The sequence below is a fragment of the Malurus melanocephalus genome, unplaced genomic scaffold (assembly GCF_030028575.1).
Source record: "Malurus melanocephalus ecotype Western Australia unplaced genomic scaffold, MMel_1.1 scaffold_166, whole genome shotgun sequence".
Classification (NCBI taxonomy): Eukaryota; Metazoa; Chordata; class Aves; order Passeriformes; family Maluridae; genus Malurus; species Malurus melanocephalus.
The window spans coordinates 1,171,338-1,185,499 of record NW_026623398.1 but is presented as its reverse complement, the minus strand read 5'-3'; the positions used below and the strand labels follow the sequence as shown (position 1 = coordinate 1,185,499).

General features: G+C 35.5%; 1 protein-coding gene across 1 annotated transcript in view; it reads left to right on the top strand.

The window, feature by feature from the left end:
• Window positions 1-485: 485 nt before the first annotated feature.
• COL21A1 (collagen type XXI alpha 1 chain) overlaps window positions 486-14,162 on the top strand; it is a 63,969-nt gene continuing 50,292 nt past the window's right edge. Inside the window, exons 1-7 of the mRNA XM_057372213.1 lie at window positions 486-601; window positions 2,176-2,727; window positions 7,702-7,870; window positions 8,001-8,217; window positions 9,962-10,135; window positions 11,062-11,139; window positions 13,340-13,348. Coding sequence (XP_057228196.1) covers window positions 514-601; window positions 2,176-2,727; window positions 7,702-7,870; window positions 8,001-8,217; window positions 9,962-10,135; window positions 11,062-11,139; window positions 13,340-13,348 — 1,287 coding nt within the window. The 5' untranslated portion in view covers window positions 486-513. The remainder of the gene's footprint in view (window positions 602-2,175; window positions 2,728-7,701; window positions 7,871-8,000; window positions 8,218-9,961; window positions 10,136-11,061; window positions 11,140-13,339; window positions 13,349-14,162) is intronic.

Here is a 14,162-nt window from a genome sequence, read left to right as displayed (position 1 = left end):
AAAATCAAAACTTGAAGATGCATGTAATTTTTGTAATCTTGGATATTACAATACACAGTCTGCAGGGCTTGGCTCTTCTGAGGAAGGGCTGGAACATTCAATGTTGTAAATCATGTTCTTTTGGTAATGTATTTTGGTAAAGGCTACAGAGTGGGATAGTGGGATAGTGTTTGGACAGGTGTAACTAGGAATATAATCTACTTGTGGATGTGCCTAGGAGGAGAAGTGTATAAATGCACCTTGGGGAAAACTGAGCTTCCATAGAGAGGCTGGTGAGTGTTGTTGGGTTTAGAATCCGAGTTTTGGGTTTACATGCTTGACTGACACTTTATGGGTCAATGCTTCATTGCAGGGTGGCCACATCCAGGCTTGCAGATTCGATTCAGAGTTGTTCCTCATACACAGTRTATAAACTGCAGAAGCTTAGATTTGTTTTGTAATATAATAACACTGCATTTTCTTTTCATGTTTCCCCATCTAGCTTTGTATCAAGACCTTGAGAATAAAATACACATGGCACAGATCGTAACATTTTTTCAGATGCTGTTAGCTCTGCTACTTCATGAKTACATCACAGCTGAAGATGGGGAAACACGAGCAAGTAGGTCTTAATTTTTGCATTTTAAATAAGTGCAACTTCAAAGCATGCCTTGAATTTTTAGTATCCATTGTGGCACTCAGATGTACACTTGTGTTGATGGTGATTTTATTCAAGTATGATTTTCCTGGTGAAAATTGTATAACATATAAAAAATAGCTTAAATATCTTACTTCTCCATTCACTTAGGAGCAGAATATATATATATATATATATAATTCTTTGGAAATGCCCAAGGAGGCAGATGGAACTGTAAAGCTCCAGCCTTGATTTAAAATTGAATCTCGAGTATTTTAATTTTCAGTTCTTCAGAAGTCTTGTTCTGAATGTCTCAATATTATCTGAGAAACTAAATAAGGAAAAATAAAGGTTCTGTCAGAGGAAGCTGAGATAACTCCAGTTCTGGGACAAACCTTCTTGCATTTTCTTCAAAATTACGATGTCAAACCCTACCAAACCATTTTTGTACTCCAAATCTGGCTTATAGAAAAGAAAACATCGAAGCAAAGCTTTTTTAAAGACATAGTAACTGAATAAAAGGAGTGTGGAAGACCTGTCTCTAGCTGCAGTGATACTTTTGGGGTAGATCTTTTTCCTCTAGATTTGATCTCAATCCAGAATTTTTCAGTATTTTACAACAAACCCCATAAAATTCCTTTTGGTCTCTAGAAAGGTATTTTTTTCAGTCTGCCTGCTCTAAGGGTATCCATTGGAGTACTCTGCATTTAGCTGAGTCCAGTGATACTGACTTCCTCCCAGCTGAAATTACTCTGTGATTCATATCCCTGGACCACTGAGTGATGCACTCAGCTCACCCTTTGCTCCTTCTCCCAGTGTCTTTTCACCACCACCTGCATTGCAAAAGCATCTCTCCAGCAGACTGTGGTCACTGGCTTTCAAGGAAGGTGAAATCTTGTCTTGACCAGAAGTGTCCACAGGCAGAGTTCAGGATAAGGCAAAGCTCTCCTTCCTGTGGTGGTGGTTGAGCTCATTCACTGAATACTTTTCTTCAGTAAAAATCAGATTATGCTACCAGCAGCATTCAATTAAGACTCAGGATTTTATAATACTAGTTCTGTAAATGCAATGTAGCAGTGTCAGAAGTCAATTAAGATGTATTTGTAGAAGGATTCTGGAGTATTCAGAGCAGAGTATAGCCTTCCTCTGCAGTGGGCTTGGTCTGCTAACCAAAAGGAGTTGTTATGTTTATCATCTCTGCAGATGAGATATGAAAAAATCATTATATATTCATCTCTGCTTATTGAATGAAATGCAATTGGCAGCTAAGGAACTGAATTCCCGAATTTTTCATAGTTGCTTCTGATACTAATGTAAAAACCCAAAAATGGTGTGACTTTCAGATATCAAGTTGGATCTGTYTGGCTTATACCATCTTACATGTTTTCCCTGATAAACTGCTAATTTTTTTCAGCTGGAATGTATTTGTCAATATAGATCCTATATAGATCCTAATACAGACACTAATGGATAGGAGAAACATTTACTGTGGAAGAAGAAAATGAAAATGTTCATTAAAATATTTAGGTGGGTTTTTTTTTTGGTTTTTTTTTTTTCAGGTTGCAGAACTGCTCCAGCAGATTTAGTTTTTATCCTGGATGGCTCTTACAGTGTTGGCCCAGAAAACTTTGAAATAATCAAAAGTTGGCTTGTCAATATAACAAGAAATTTTGACATAGGGCCAAAGTTTATTCAAGTTGGAGTTGTCCAGTACAGTGATTACCCTGTGCTTGAAATTCCTCTTGGAATTCATGAATCCACTGAGAACCTCATCAGGGAAATGGAGTCCATACACTACCTGGGAGGAAATACAAGGACAGGAAGAGCTATTCAGTTTGCCTTTGACCACCTTTTTGCAAAATCTTCAAGATTTTTAACAAAGATAGCAGTTGTTCTCACTGATGGAAAGTCCCAAGATGAAGTCAAAGATGTAGCAGCAGAAGCAAGAAAAAATAAGATCACTTTGTTTGCTATTGGTGTTGGCTCAGAAATTGAGGAAGATGAACTTAAAGCTATTGCCAATAAACCTTCATCAACTTATGTATTTTATGTTGAAGACTATATTGCAATATCAAGGATTAAAGAAGTTATAAAACAGAAACTCTGTGAAGGTAAGTGATTATAAAATATTTTAGGTGTGCAAAATATAGTTGTGTACACATATTTTTTAATTTCACAAGCAGAATACAAGGTCGATATAATCTTTACTATGATCTGCTTTATTTTTGATCTTTTTTGTGGAAATTCCTCCTAAAAAATTATTTTCTCTGTCAAACATAGAGGTGTATTTGGGAAAGATACGGTGTTGTAATACAGTATGTGTTTAATTTCAATATGTATCTTTTTCCCTTAGGCCCAACATTTTTTTATTGATAAACTTTAAAACCACTAAAATATTTGAGCAATTCTCATAGTGCTGAGAATATAGGRTTTACTTTATTGTTTTCCTAGTTGCAACTGATCCTCATACACAATCCAGCATTTCTTCTAGGCAGGTGAGAGGATAGCCTGCCATTACAACAGGAGTTCTTCTAAATATACACTTCTTCTCGTATGGATTGAAAAATGCAGAAGAAAGACTCTTGGCAAAAATCATAGAATGGTAGAGTGGTTTGAATAAGAGGGGACCTTAAAGATCATTGCGTTCCAACCCCCCTGCCATGGTCAGGGACAYCTTTCACTAGATCACGTGGCTTAGAACCCCATCCAGCCCAGCCTTGAACACTTCCAGGGACAGAGCATCCATCTCTGGACAGGCTGTTCCGGTGCATTGCTGCCAGGGCAGTAAAGACTTTCTTCCGAATATCCAATCCAAATCTACTCTCCTTCAGTTTAAAGCCATTCCCCTTTGTCCTGTCACTAAATGACCTTGTGACCTTGTGACCTTGTGACCATCTCTCTTGTAAGGCTCCTTTTAAGAAACATTTCCTAAGGATTTCTGTTTTTCAGGCTGAACAACCCCAAATTTCTCAGCCTTTTTCCACAGGAGAGATACTCTAGCCTTTTAATTAACTTCGTGGCTTCCTCTGGACCTGCTCCACATCCTTCTTATGTTGTGGCTTGAGAGCTGGGCACAGCACTCCAGGAARGGGCTCATCAGAGTGGAGTACATGTCTGGAGTTGTAGCAAGCTGTTATGATGTTTCTTAGAAGGATTTTATGGAAGAGATAGCCAAGATCAACACTGTGAAGTGACTCTTTGACATTAGAATGCTACATCATCACTGCATTGAGTTTTCTGATTAGAACTATGGCTTTGTCGTATATATAAAAAGATACCAAATTGCTTCTAAAACATATCACTCAGACTCTATTATACCAGTGGTATTTTGTACATGTTTTATTATGAAGAATCGATGCAAGTGCTGTTTCAGTTGTACCATATTTCTGCACTTAATAAGAGTTAAAAATAGTTTTTGTGTGCTCTCACTTTGAGTGTCAACTTCATTGAAAAAATATGGTGATACTTCTGCTGAGGATATTAGTGTTTATTTCTTGCTACATTAAATGAAAATCAGAATAATTCCTTGTGGCTGATGTAATAAGGTGGTCAGTCCAAAAATTAAATCAGCTWAGTGGAGCTAAATTCTTTAATAGAACTTCATGCAGGGAGAAATTTCCCTAAATAAACACTATAATTTCTTTGAATAAAGTTTAGAAGTGCCATTATATTTCATCAAGATGGATTTTTAGCTTTCAACATCAGATTAACTAGTATCCTTCAAAATTCAGCTGTGGTATTTCACATGACTTACAGCAGCAATCTGTGAATCAGAACTATTTATTGCCGTGGCCTTGGCCATTTTTAGAGCTATGTGTGGGGGTTGGGCTGGAAAACAGCCTGGACTCAGACAGGGTCAAAACAGCGCAGACTCGAGCGGGGCTGACGTACCAGCCATGGAGATGAATGGGATTGGATAAATGAAAGTATTCTACCAATAAAAGACAAAAACGTGCTAGATAGAGATTGGAGAGTGCCCAGCTGTGTCATCTAGCTGGGACCTGTATAATTGGTTTGTTCCCTGGACCCGGGAGATAAGAAAAGTATATATAAAGCATGCTACTTGCTAGTGTTAGAAGAGAGCTGAATATCACTACAGAAGAGAGCTGAATATCACTACAGAAGAGAGCTGAATATCACTACAGAAGAGGGAGCTGATATCACTATAGGGGGAGCTGAGCTGATTTCACTATAGCAAAAAGAGCTGGAAGAGAAGACTAATAAAGAAGCACCTGGACCTGCCTGCCTCGTGTGTCTTTCCTGCTCCGGGGATCTGCGGGTGCAACGGGGCTCAATGAGGCAATTTCAACAATTTATACTAAAGTGTACTCACTCTTTCACTTGAAGTGATCCTTTGCTTCATCTCTCTTATGTGGTGCACTTCTCTTGCATAGAGAGGCTTCTCTCACAGAGCAATCRAAGCCAGTTGGCAGCTTCATTTCTAACCACAATGTCTTTAGGAGGTGAATTCTAAGACTGGTAACTTATAGCTAACTTATGCATTATTTTATTTTATTTTATTCATTTTTTTTTTATTTACTGGTTATCATGTTGTTAAGATTTACTTTGACTGAGGGAGAGGAAGTTCCATGAGGGTCGCGCAGCAGTGGTGTGGCGGTGATCAGCCACATGAAACTGCCTGAAAATTTTGCAGTTCTCTCTTCATGGTCTTCATATAAATGTTTAAAAAGCATGCTAGCTTTTGCTCCATGGAGTTTTAAAATTCATTTTTAGGTGAACACAGATRTAAGCCACAGGGGCAGTGTCTCCTTTCTGGACAAAGAAGTCTAAGGTTTGGTAGTTCTTGGAGCAAGCTCTTAGGAGCAGGCTTGTGGATGGAGGGCTCTAGTGTGCCCTTTGGGGACTCTTGTGTTTGTCTTAGGTAACAGGGTTAAAAAGACTTCCTGAACCTGTCAGCCAGAATGGAAGCAAATATATAAGGAATATTTAATATTTATTCTGAACGTAAAATGTTCCTGTGCTATCAATAAAAAAAAAAAGAAAAAAAAAAAAAGAAAAATTTGTGTGTAAGGAATGATTTAGAAAGAAAACCCAGTGCAGACCTCAGAAGTTTGTCTGGAGGATGCAGAGAAAAGTTCCTTTGTGCAAGATAAAGGATTTAGCATGATAAGGTTATGTTGACATATAAAGTTATTTCATGCTTTAGGAAGGAAAATAAAACATCTGAAAAGTATGTAAAAACACTAAAAGGCAGCAAGATTCCAGAACTGGCTAGATGGTTAAAGTGACTGGTGCCATGGAGTGGAAATGCATCCCTATTTCCAGTTAAAGACAGCTCTTAATTTTGCCACTGATTTCTGCATCCTGTATAATGGCTCAGTTAGTTATCAAAATAATCCTTCCAGAAGATTATCCAGAAGATCCAAAAAAGTTCTACCTGACTGGGAATCCATCCATGTGCCACTGGAAAGAAAAAGTAGTTTCTTAATGTGTAATTTACACATGCTCAATTTGTTTGGTTGGTRTTGGTTTGCAGCAGTTACTTTGGCATTGGTCCATAATAATAGGCCTCTTACATAAAATATTCCTATTTTTGCATTTAGTTTTTGATTTTACACCTGATTTGTAATATTGTAACTGATAAGAGGCCCTTGTGTTCATTTTCTTGTGACTGTGTATGTATGTGATCATCTGTAATCTCAATTAGTGGTGATATGACCATTATCCAGTTTTGAAATAAATGAGTTTAGAAAATAATTCCATGATAACAATGCACACTTGAAGAAACCTGAAAAAGAAAGTTTTATTACTCTTGCTTAATATCGTAAGTATGTTGACTTAAGTCTGTGTTTTARAAGAATGAAAAGGAAAATTTTATTTGACTTAGTATCTTTTTTTTTTTTTTGGAAGCATTCAGGAGGCAGACATTTCAATCTCCAAGATGTAGGCAGAATTTTTGCAACTCTTGCTTATAAAACAGACAGATATTTTATTTTTAATTTGTAAGTCATGTGTCATTTTGCTGTGGGGAAGAAAAGAACACTAAGGGAAGGGAAGTCTGTGTGGCTCCTTGCAGCTGTTCCAAGCACCTGTGACATGTCCCCTTATGATGGATTTTCCTTTCCTAAGGCAGATAGGCTTTTCAGAAAATCAGCTGAATTTTCTTACAGCCTCCACCAGAATGGGATAGCTTCTTTCTGCTCTGGGGCTGGTCAGAAAGTGAAGTCATGTGCGTTGCTCATATTGTGAAAAGAAACAAGTCTAGACCTTTGAGCTGATAATTCCCAGCCCATGGCTGCTCCAGATGGAGATGAGAGAACTCTCCACCCCTTCTTTGGTATTCCTAACCTCTTCTCTGTCTATGAACTGATGCCTTTCTGAAGAAACAGTGGGAAACGAATAATGGTATTTATTGTAAACACTTCAAGCATAATTTTAATACAGAAAAAACTTCCCTTTCCTTATTAACTTTCCTTATTTGTTGCCCTAATACAAAATTTACTTTAGTACTAAGTTTAACTCGCCTCTCTTGTTTTGTTTTGTTGGKTTTTTTTTGTTTGAGACAACTTAGCTCCGCTGTTTTTGTGGAGAGAGAATTAACCAAAGATAACATGCAACTAACTTAAACTTCCACAGAAAATATATCACACACTATTTTTCCAATGAAAAAAAAGTTGTAGATAATTCTAACTTTCTCTTTTTGAAAACTGAATTTATAGTTAGGAAGGACAGTGAATTAAAATTGTCAGTGCATTTTGGAAATTACATATATAATTTTATATCAGTTTGAAACCATAGAGTTTTAGAAATCAAAATCTTAATATAGAAATGAATAAATAAATAAATATTTATAAGTCAGATATTATAATACCCTTCAAATASAATTAGTAATAATTCAAAATAGTATGTGAATGTAATTGCAGTAAAATATGGCATCTTAGTATTCTTGCTTCAAGTCCCTGAGTAGCCTGCATAYCCCTTCTCTCATGTTGTACTTAACTGACAGTTCCTATTTCTCTTCTTATTTCTTGAAAGGTAGACAAAAACGTTCATTGGGTGGGTGGTTACCTTTTTGGTAGTTTTAAGTAATATTTTTAACTGTCCTTGCATTTATTACTTTGCAGAATCTGTTTGTCCGACAAGAATTCCAGTGGCAGCTCGAGATGAGAAAGGATTTGACATTCTTGTRGGATTAGGTGTGAAGAAAAAGGTTAAAAAGAGAATTCAAATACCGACCACTAAYGCTAAAGCTTATGAAGTAACCTCACGTGTTGACCTCTCAGAATTAACAAGGTATTAAATATCATAAATATGCTTCTATATTCAGGAAGATTTTTTTGTTTGCTGTGAGAAGGACTTACTTTAAGATTTATCTGAATGTTCAAGTGCTGTTTTGTTTTTCCCACCCTTCCCTCTTTTTTAGGAATGTGTTTCCAGAAGGTCTCCCTCCATCCTATGTGTTTGTTTCCACTCAAAGATTTAAAGTAAAAAAGACATGGGATTTATGGAGAATTCTGAGTTTAGATAAGAGACCACAGATAGCAGTTACTATTAATGGAGAAGATAAAACATTATCGTTCACTACAACAAGTTTAATAAATGGTACACAAGTTATTACTTTTGCTGCACCTCATGTAAAGGTAAGGAGTATGTCACTATTATGCTGGAATACTTCTTCAAGTTCACATTATTCCATTCTTCCTCTCTTTGTTTTATTGTTTTCTAGTATAATCTGAAGGTTCTTTCAGTCTTTCTTCAGTAACTTCCAATGAAGTCTTCCACTCATGTATGAAGGATTGTCTTAGCAGCAGATGAGACAGAGGAATGGAGATTGAATCACACTATTTTTGCCTTTGTAGCAGGATGTGAGCAGCCCAGAGATTTCCCTTCTTGCTACAGGGAGTATTATTTAAGTGAACAGAGAGGGCTAATTCAGCAGACAAAGACTGGGAAAGGTATGCTGCTGAAGCACGTGTTGGCCAAGTGGGTTCAGCTTTTCTGGGAAGTGGAGGCTTGCATTCAAATCCTTCCTACAGACTAGGCTGAAGGAATTTTACATATAAATCCTTGAAGGATTTTTAGATATAAATCCTTGGTGAAGAAARTGCTCACCCTATCCAAGGAATAGGTCTTAACTGTTAAGCTTTTTCTAGGTAGAGGTATTTTATATTCTGTTACTGGATGGAGAATTTTAGCTTTTTCTTCCCAAATTTCCTCTGCTTTTCTATAAWTATTAGTAGGCAAATTTTTTTTTCCTTTTGAGAAGCTTTGAAAATCTTGATTTACTGGAAACTGTTAGAAAATTCAGTTCCAAGTCAATAATTAATTTGTATTTATCTATTTCTGGGAGCTGTTTATTTAAGCAGTCCCGGGTATCCATGAACTTCACCAGAAAAATGCAACTTTTGTGGTTTTTATTTTTTTTTCTTTTGCATTTCTCCATGTTTGCCTTGCTATTATGGAGAACATAATGGTTCTTTTAGGCCTGTGTGTCTCTAAAGACTCTATAAATGTCTATATACTCTTAATGAACATTTTTCTTTAATAAACCTTTATGATTTATGAAAAATAATTACCATTATGATTTTATGATAATTTATCACTTTAACTGGAAAATGGAAATGTTATATATTCTGATCTGTTATCTGTTTTGTCTTATAATGAGAACCATTGCAAATAAACAAAAATACAACCTCAAAATAAAAGAGCAACAGAGGTGCTCTCAGTGTGTGCATGATTAAGTGAAGTTCGCTAAATTTCTATTGTGTTCTAAAACAGGTGATAGATTTATACCATACTGAAAGATGTATGTTTCAGTTTAGTCCTATGAATACCAATTGTGTGTGGGATTAATCTCTAGGGTAAGCTTGGTTGAAGAGCTAGATTATTTTTGAAAGCTTTAGAAGTCTGGGGTTTTGTGAGAGTAATGCTTGGTTTACTCATTGCAATATTTGGATTCTTTCTGCCAATATCACACTTTTGTTTTTATAAGAGATTAGATAGAATGAATTCCAAGTACCGATTTGTTTTCACAATGATTGAAGTGTTTGAGACATTATACCTCTGCTGAAGAATAAGTTTCTGGCTGCTTGTTTTTAACAAATACAGGTTTAAGCATATTCAAAGTCATAGAGTAAAAAAAAATCTGTAGGAGTTACAAAATGATTCTGAAATAGRGTTTAATTATTAGAAATTGTAATATTTTCAATTACAATATTACTTGGCAATACTTTGTGTATATAGTTTACAATTATTTGTGTGTAAAACATGTAACCTTGATAATCTTAACCATTAACAGTATTGATTGTTGAAATACATTTTTATTATTTATTAATATCTAAATTGAAGACATCTTTTGAACAATGCTGTTTTCATTTTTCTTAGACCTTGTTTGATGAAGGCTGGCATCAAATTCGTCTCTTAGTTACAGAAGACTCTGTAACTTTCTATATAGATGGCCAAGAAATTGAAACGAAGCCATTACATCCTGTTTTAGGTATTTACATCAGTGGCGTAACCCAAATAGGAAAGTATTCTGGAAAGGAGGAAACAGTACAGGTAGGCATATTCTAAAAGTACAGTAATTCAGTAATTGTTAACTTTGGAGGTTAACATTGCAYGGCGTTTTCTGTTTCTTGAGCTCGCACTTCTAGCTTGCAATAGGTTGATATCTATTATATAACATTTTAATACTTAAGAGAGAATAAAAATGGTCCAGAAGACTTAGCACAACTGATGTATCCTGTGACGTGGACTCCTAATTGGTGTCACTGATTTCAAAGACTAAATTGATACAACATGGTTGCCTGAATTTGGGAAACAATGTCTTGAAGTAGGGAATTTCCTCTGTGCATGATATTTGCACATTCTTTCCTTCCATCAGTGTMTGGGTTATATGTGTGAAAGAAGAAAATTTTAGTGAAGTTCCGTTCTCCTTRCTTTGCAGTCATGATAATTTATGCTAGAAAAACTGACAGTGATTTCATTTTTTTTTAAATATATCAACAAAGCAGAATGGCCAAAACTTTTGTTTACCTGATGCCAGTGTTTTTATTGGTTACTTTTTAAAGATTTATATTGTATACTGAACACTAAGCATTAGGGATACTTTCTGATACTTCACCAGAATTTACTAATCCTGGACCTAATATGAGCAGGTCTGTATAGAAGTGTCTTCCCAGGTCTGTTACGGTAAAAAGAAAAAGGTTGGGTTTGCCTGTGCTGTAGTTTCCTCAGTGATATTGGCAGGCAGTGTAGTTCGTGATGCATGTGTTTGGATTTATTGCCAAGGATGGTGATTTCTGTTACTTAAAAAAATCTTGGATCRATTATTTTTATTTAAATAATTMTGTTATCATATGTTTAATTGGTTGCGTGTATTAATCATTGTGAATAGTCTGACTAAAAATATTTTTATATAAATTGATTTTTAACTCTAGTGGACACACAGACCTCTAAAGAGTCTTTTATGTTTGGAATTACAGTTTGAGTTACAAAAACTGCGAATCTACTGTGACCCAGAGCAAAATAACCGAGAAACAGTCTGTGAGATACCAGGATTTGTGAGTATGATAGATGAACTTTAGAGGATTACTTGGTGGTTTTTTACAAATCATTGTTTAAAGCTGACCTAATGAAGTTTTAAMATAAGTAATACTACAGGGATTCAGCTGGTGCAAACACATGCTTRTTACGTGTGCAATATCAAGTGACACAAACCTTGTCTGTTTTCAGCCTTATTTTTTTCACAAAGTTTTTTAGAAGTTGTTTTAGGTGTTTGATGGTGTAAATCTCAGTCCTCTCTTCAAATTTCAAATTTTAAGCATTATGGATTAATAAAATTTATAGATTTTTTCAGTGTAAAATTCTTTRAATATGACTTTTGAACTTTTCTGATACACTCTTTGCTACTTGTCATGTCATTTAATATCTGAAATGTTGGTACCTAACCAGCAAACYTGTATTTCTGAAGCACCTTCTTGTGTTAGAAGTATCTACACTGAGGTCTGTGATAAATATCCTGTTATCTGAAATGTTGCCAAGATTTCAAGATGTTAAGGATAAGAYAGAAAAAGATCAGGATTTTATGATTCATGTGCACCATTAAGAAGTTTATAGGGACCTTTTGGCCCTCTTTTTGCCCTCTTACAGTTAATTATGCACTGAAATGTAAAACATATACAAACAGATTTGGAAACCAGTTATGAATTATAGAGCCAGATTTAAACATTGAGTTCCCATCTCAAAGCACGAGCAAGAGATTGATTTGTACATAGGATTCAAAATACTCTCCTTTATTTGGTGTCTAAATCAAATGGAGCTAATGATTATCCGCCACCAGTGTCTTACTGTTTAGTCCCACATTCCAAATGTTGTGATTTGATTTTGTATCATTTTGTCAGTTTGACAATAGCACCATTGAATCTCCAGTGTCCAGATTTTATTTTTTGTCAGACTGGCATGGATTGCCAGCTAGTCCGTTTTTCGTCTTTTTATTTGGGGCTAGCATGTCTATTGCATCCTTGTAAGGACTTTTTCAAAATTCACAACTTTCAATCAAGCAGCAGCTAAGTGACTGGATTATTAGCTRTTCTGAACTCTRACTCTGTGTGTCAAGATCTAATKGGTGCAGGAACACTTGTAAAATGARCTTTAAATCTTGAAGAAAATAAAATATTTGGCTATTTGACTGCATCACTTATCTTTCTGCTCTTTTCAAATTAAAAATAGGATATGAGAAGAAATAAAATGAAAAATATTTTGCTTAAAGAAACCAAACACTGAAGTCTGTCATATCTTATGTTCTCTGCAATTTATCAAGGAGTTGAAGCCAAAAGATTGGTTTTTGCTATTTTCGTTTCATTGTCTGTTGTTGTAAATTAAATTTGGCCTTTACCCATGAAATTCTGTAGTCCTTCAGAAAATAAAAATGTTGGATGAACTTCAAGGWGGAATATATGGTTTGTGGTTGTATTCTGTCAGAGTGTGGTTGTGTCAGAGTTCCTGAAATAAGCAGAGGCTGTGTGTACTAATTACAGCCCAAATTAGTCCCCTTTCCCAGAGATACCTAKCTGCACAGTAATTTKAAGCTTCTCTRTGATCCRTGGAAAATGATAATTTTCTCTAGGYGTTGTTAAAACTGAAAATTGAATACAGAGGAAGCTCTTTCTGTCCACAGAGTGTGTATGAAATCTGGACTATGTCCATTAGAATACTCCTGTGGTCAGTGCAGCTAATGCTGGCTACTAAACTATTAAGACAGACAATTTCATGGTTGTTCTGCTGAAGTATTTGGGGATGGATTTTTCTTWAGTGTTGCAGATACTGGAACAAAAAACAGTTGATAGCAGAGTCTAATGCAGTCACAGGAAACGGAGAAAAAGTCAGCCTTGCCTCTGTGCTGCTCTGTGTTTTCCCAGATGCTGGATTCAGGCAGGGATCAGAGATTTCAGAAATATTTGGGTACATTCTCTGACATGAATGAATAAGCAGMGGATATTTTTGATGAGAGCTTACTTCTGGTAAATGGTTTGACCAAAATCTAAACATTTAGTGTGTAAATATTGACATGGTTTAGTATTAATTTCATATGCACTGATAGCAGCTGCACATAAGTCTCAGAAAGTCTAAATATTTGAATTATTATTTCTTGACAGTTACAGCCCACAAGTTATGATAGGCTTTGATAGTGTTTATAAATGAATGAATTTTGCTTTTTACAAATATTGCTCTACTCTAAAACTGTGTTTTTTCTTGTTTCAGAATGGAGAGGTAGGCTTGATCCTAAACTACTCAAACTCAGTTTAAGGTAGTATTTGACTTTATATAAGCTTCTTAATATTCTAGGTAATATATGCTTTMTTTTCAAAAGAGGACAGAGATTTGCTAAGCTTGAGTGCTGGATCTCCCCTGCTTGAACTAATTTGTCAGTAGACAAATTAAAAATAATCTTTTTGCAAAAACACATGTTTATTAGAATAAATGGTCTGATGTTTTCCCCTAGTTCAATTCAATTTTCAGGGCTGGATGCCTGCAAAGGGATGGGGGGTATGCACAGTCAGGTAGCTGTTACCTGCATTGTACTGATGGGAACTCCCYGAACAGGAGTTTATCTGAAGGCTTAATACGACAGCTTCCCTAACCTTCTTTGCAACTCCCAATTTGTACCATTGCAAAGGAATCACAGATTCATGTTTTGATCAAACATTTGACCCTGAGAAAGAATTTCATTCAAAAACATCTTAAAAAGTGTCATTATTTTAGAAAATATGAGTGAAAYGCTATGGAAAGTTTTAGATAATAAATACAAAATCTGTTTTTTGTAGCTTGCATTCTTAAACTTTTGCCTTTCCATAGCTCTAAAGACTTGCTGGCTTAGGGCTGCTGGGTGAAAAAGAATTCACTGACTCTAACTTTAACATACTGCTTTAGCACAGATTTGTCTATAATAGATTTGATTTAGTAGCTTTCCCCTTGCCTGCCATAGTTAAGCATTGAGGTTTTATGTGGGGCTTAATGGTGAGAAGTAAATATCACAAAAAAAAAAAAAATTCCAGAGGGTTATGTGATCTGCCTAGGTTCAGTG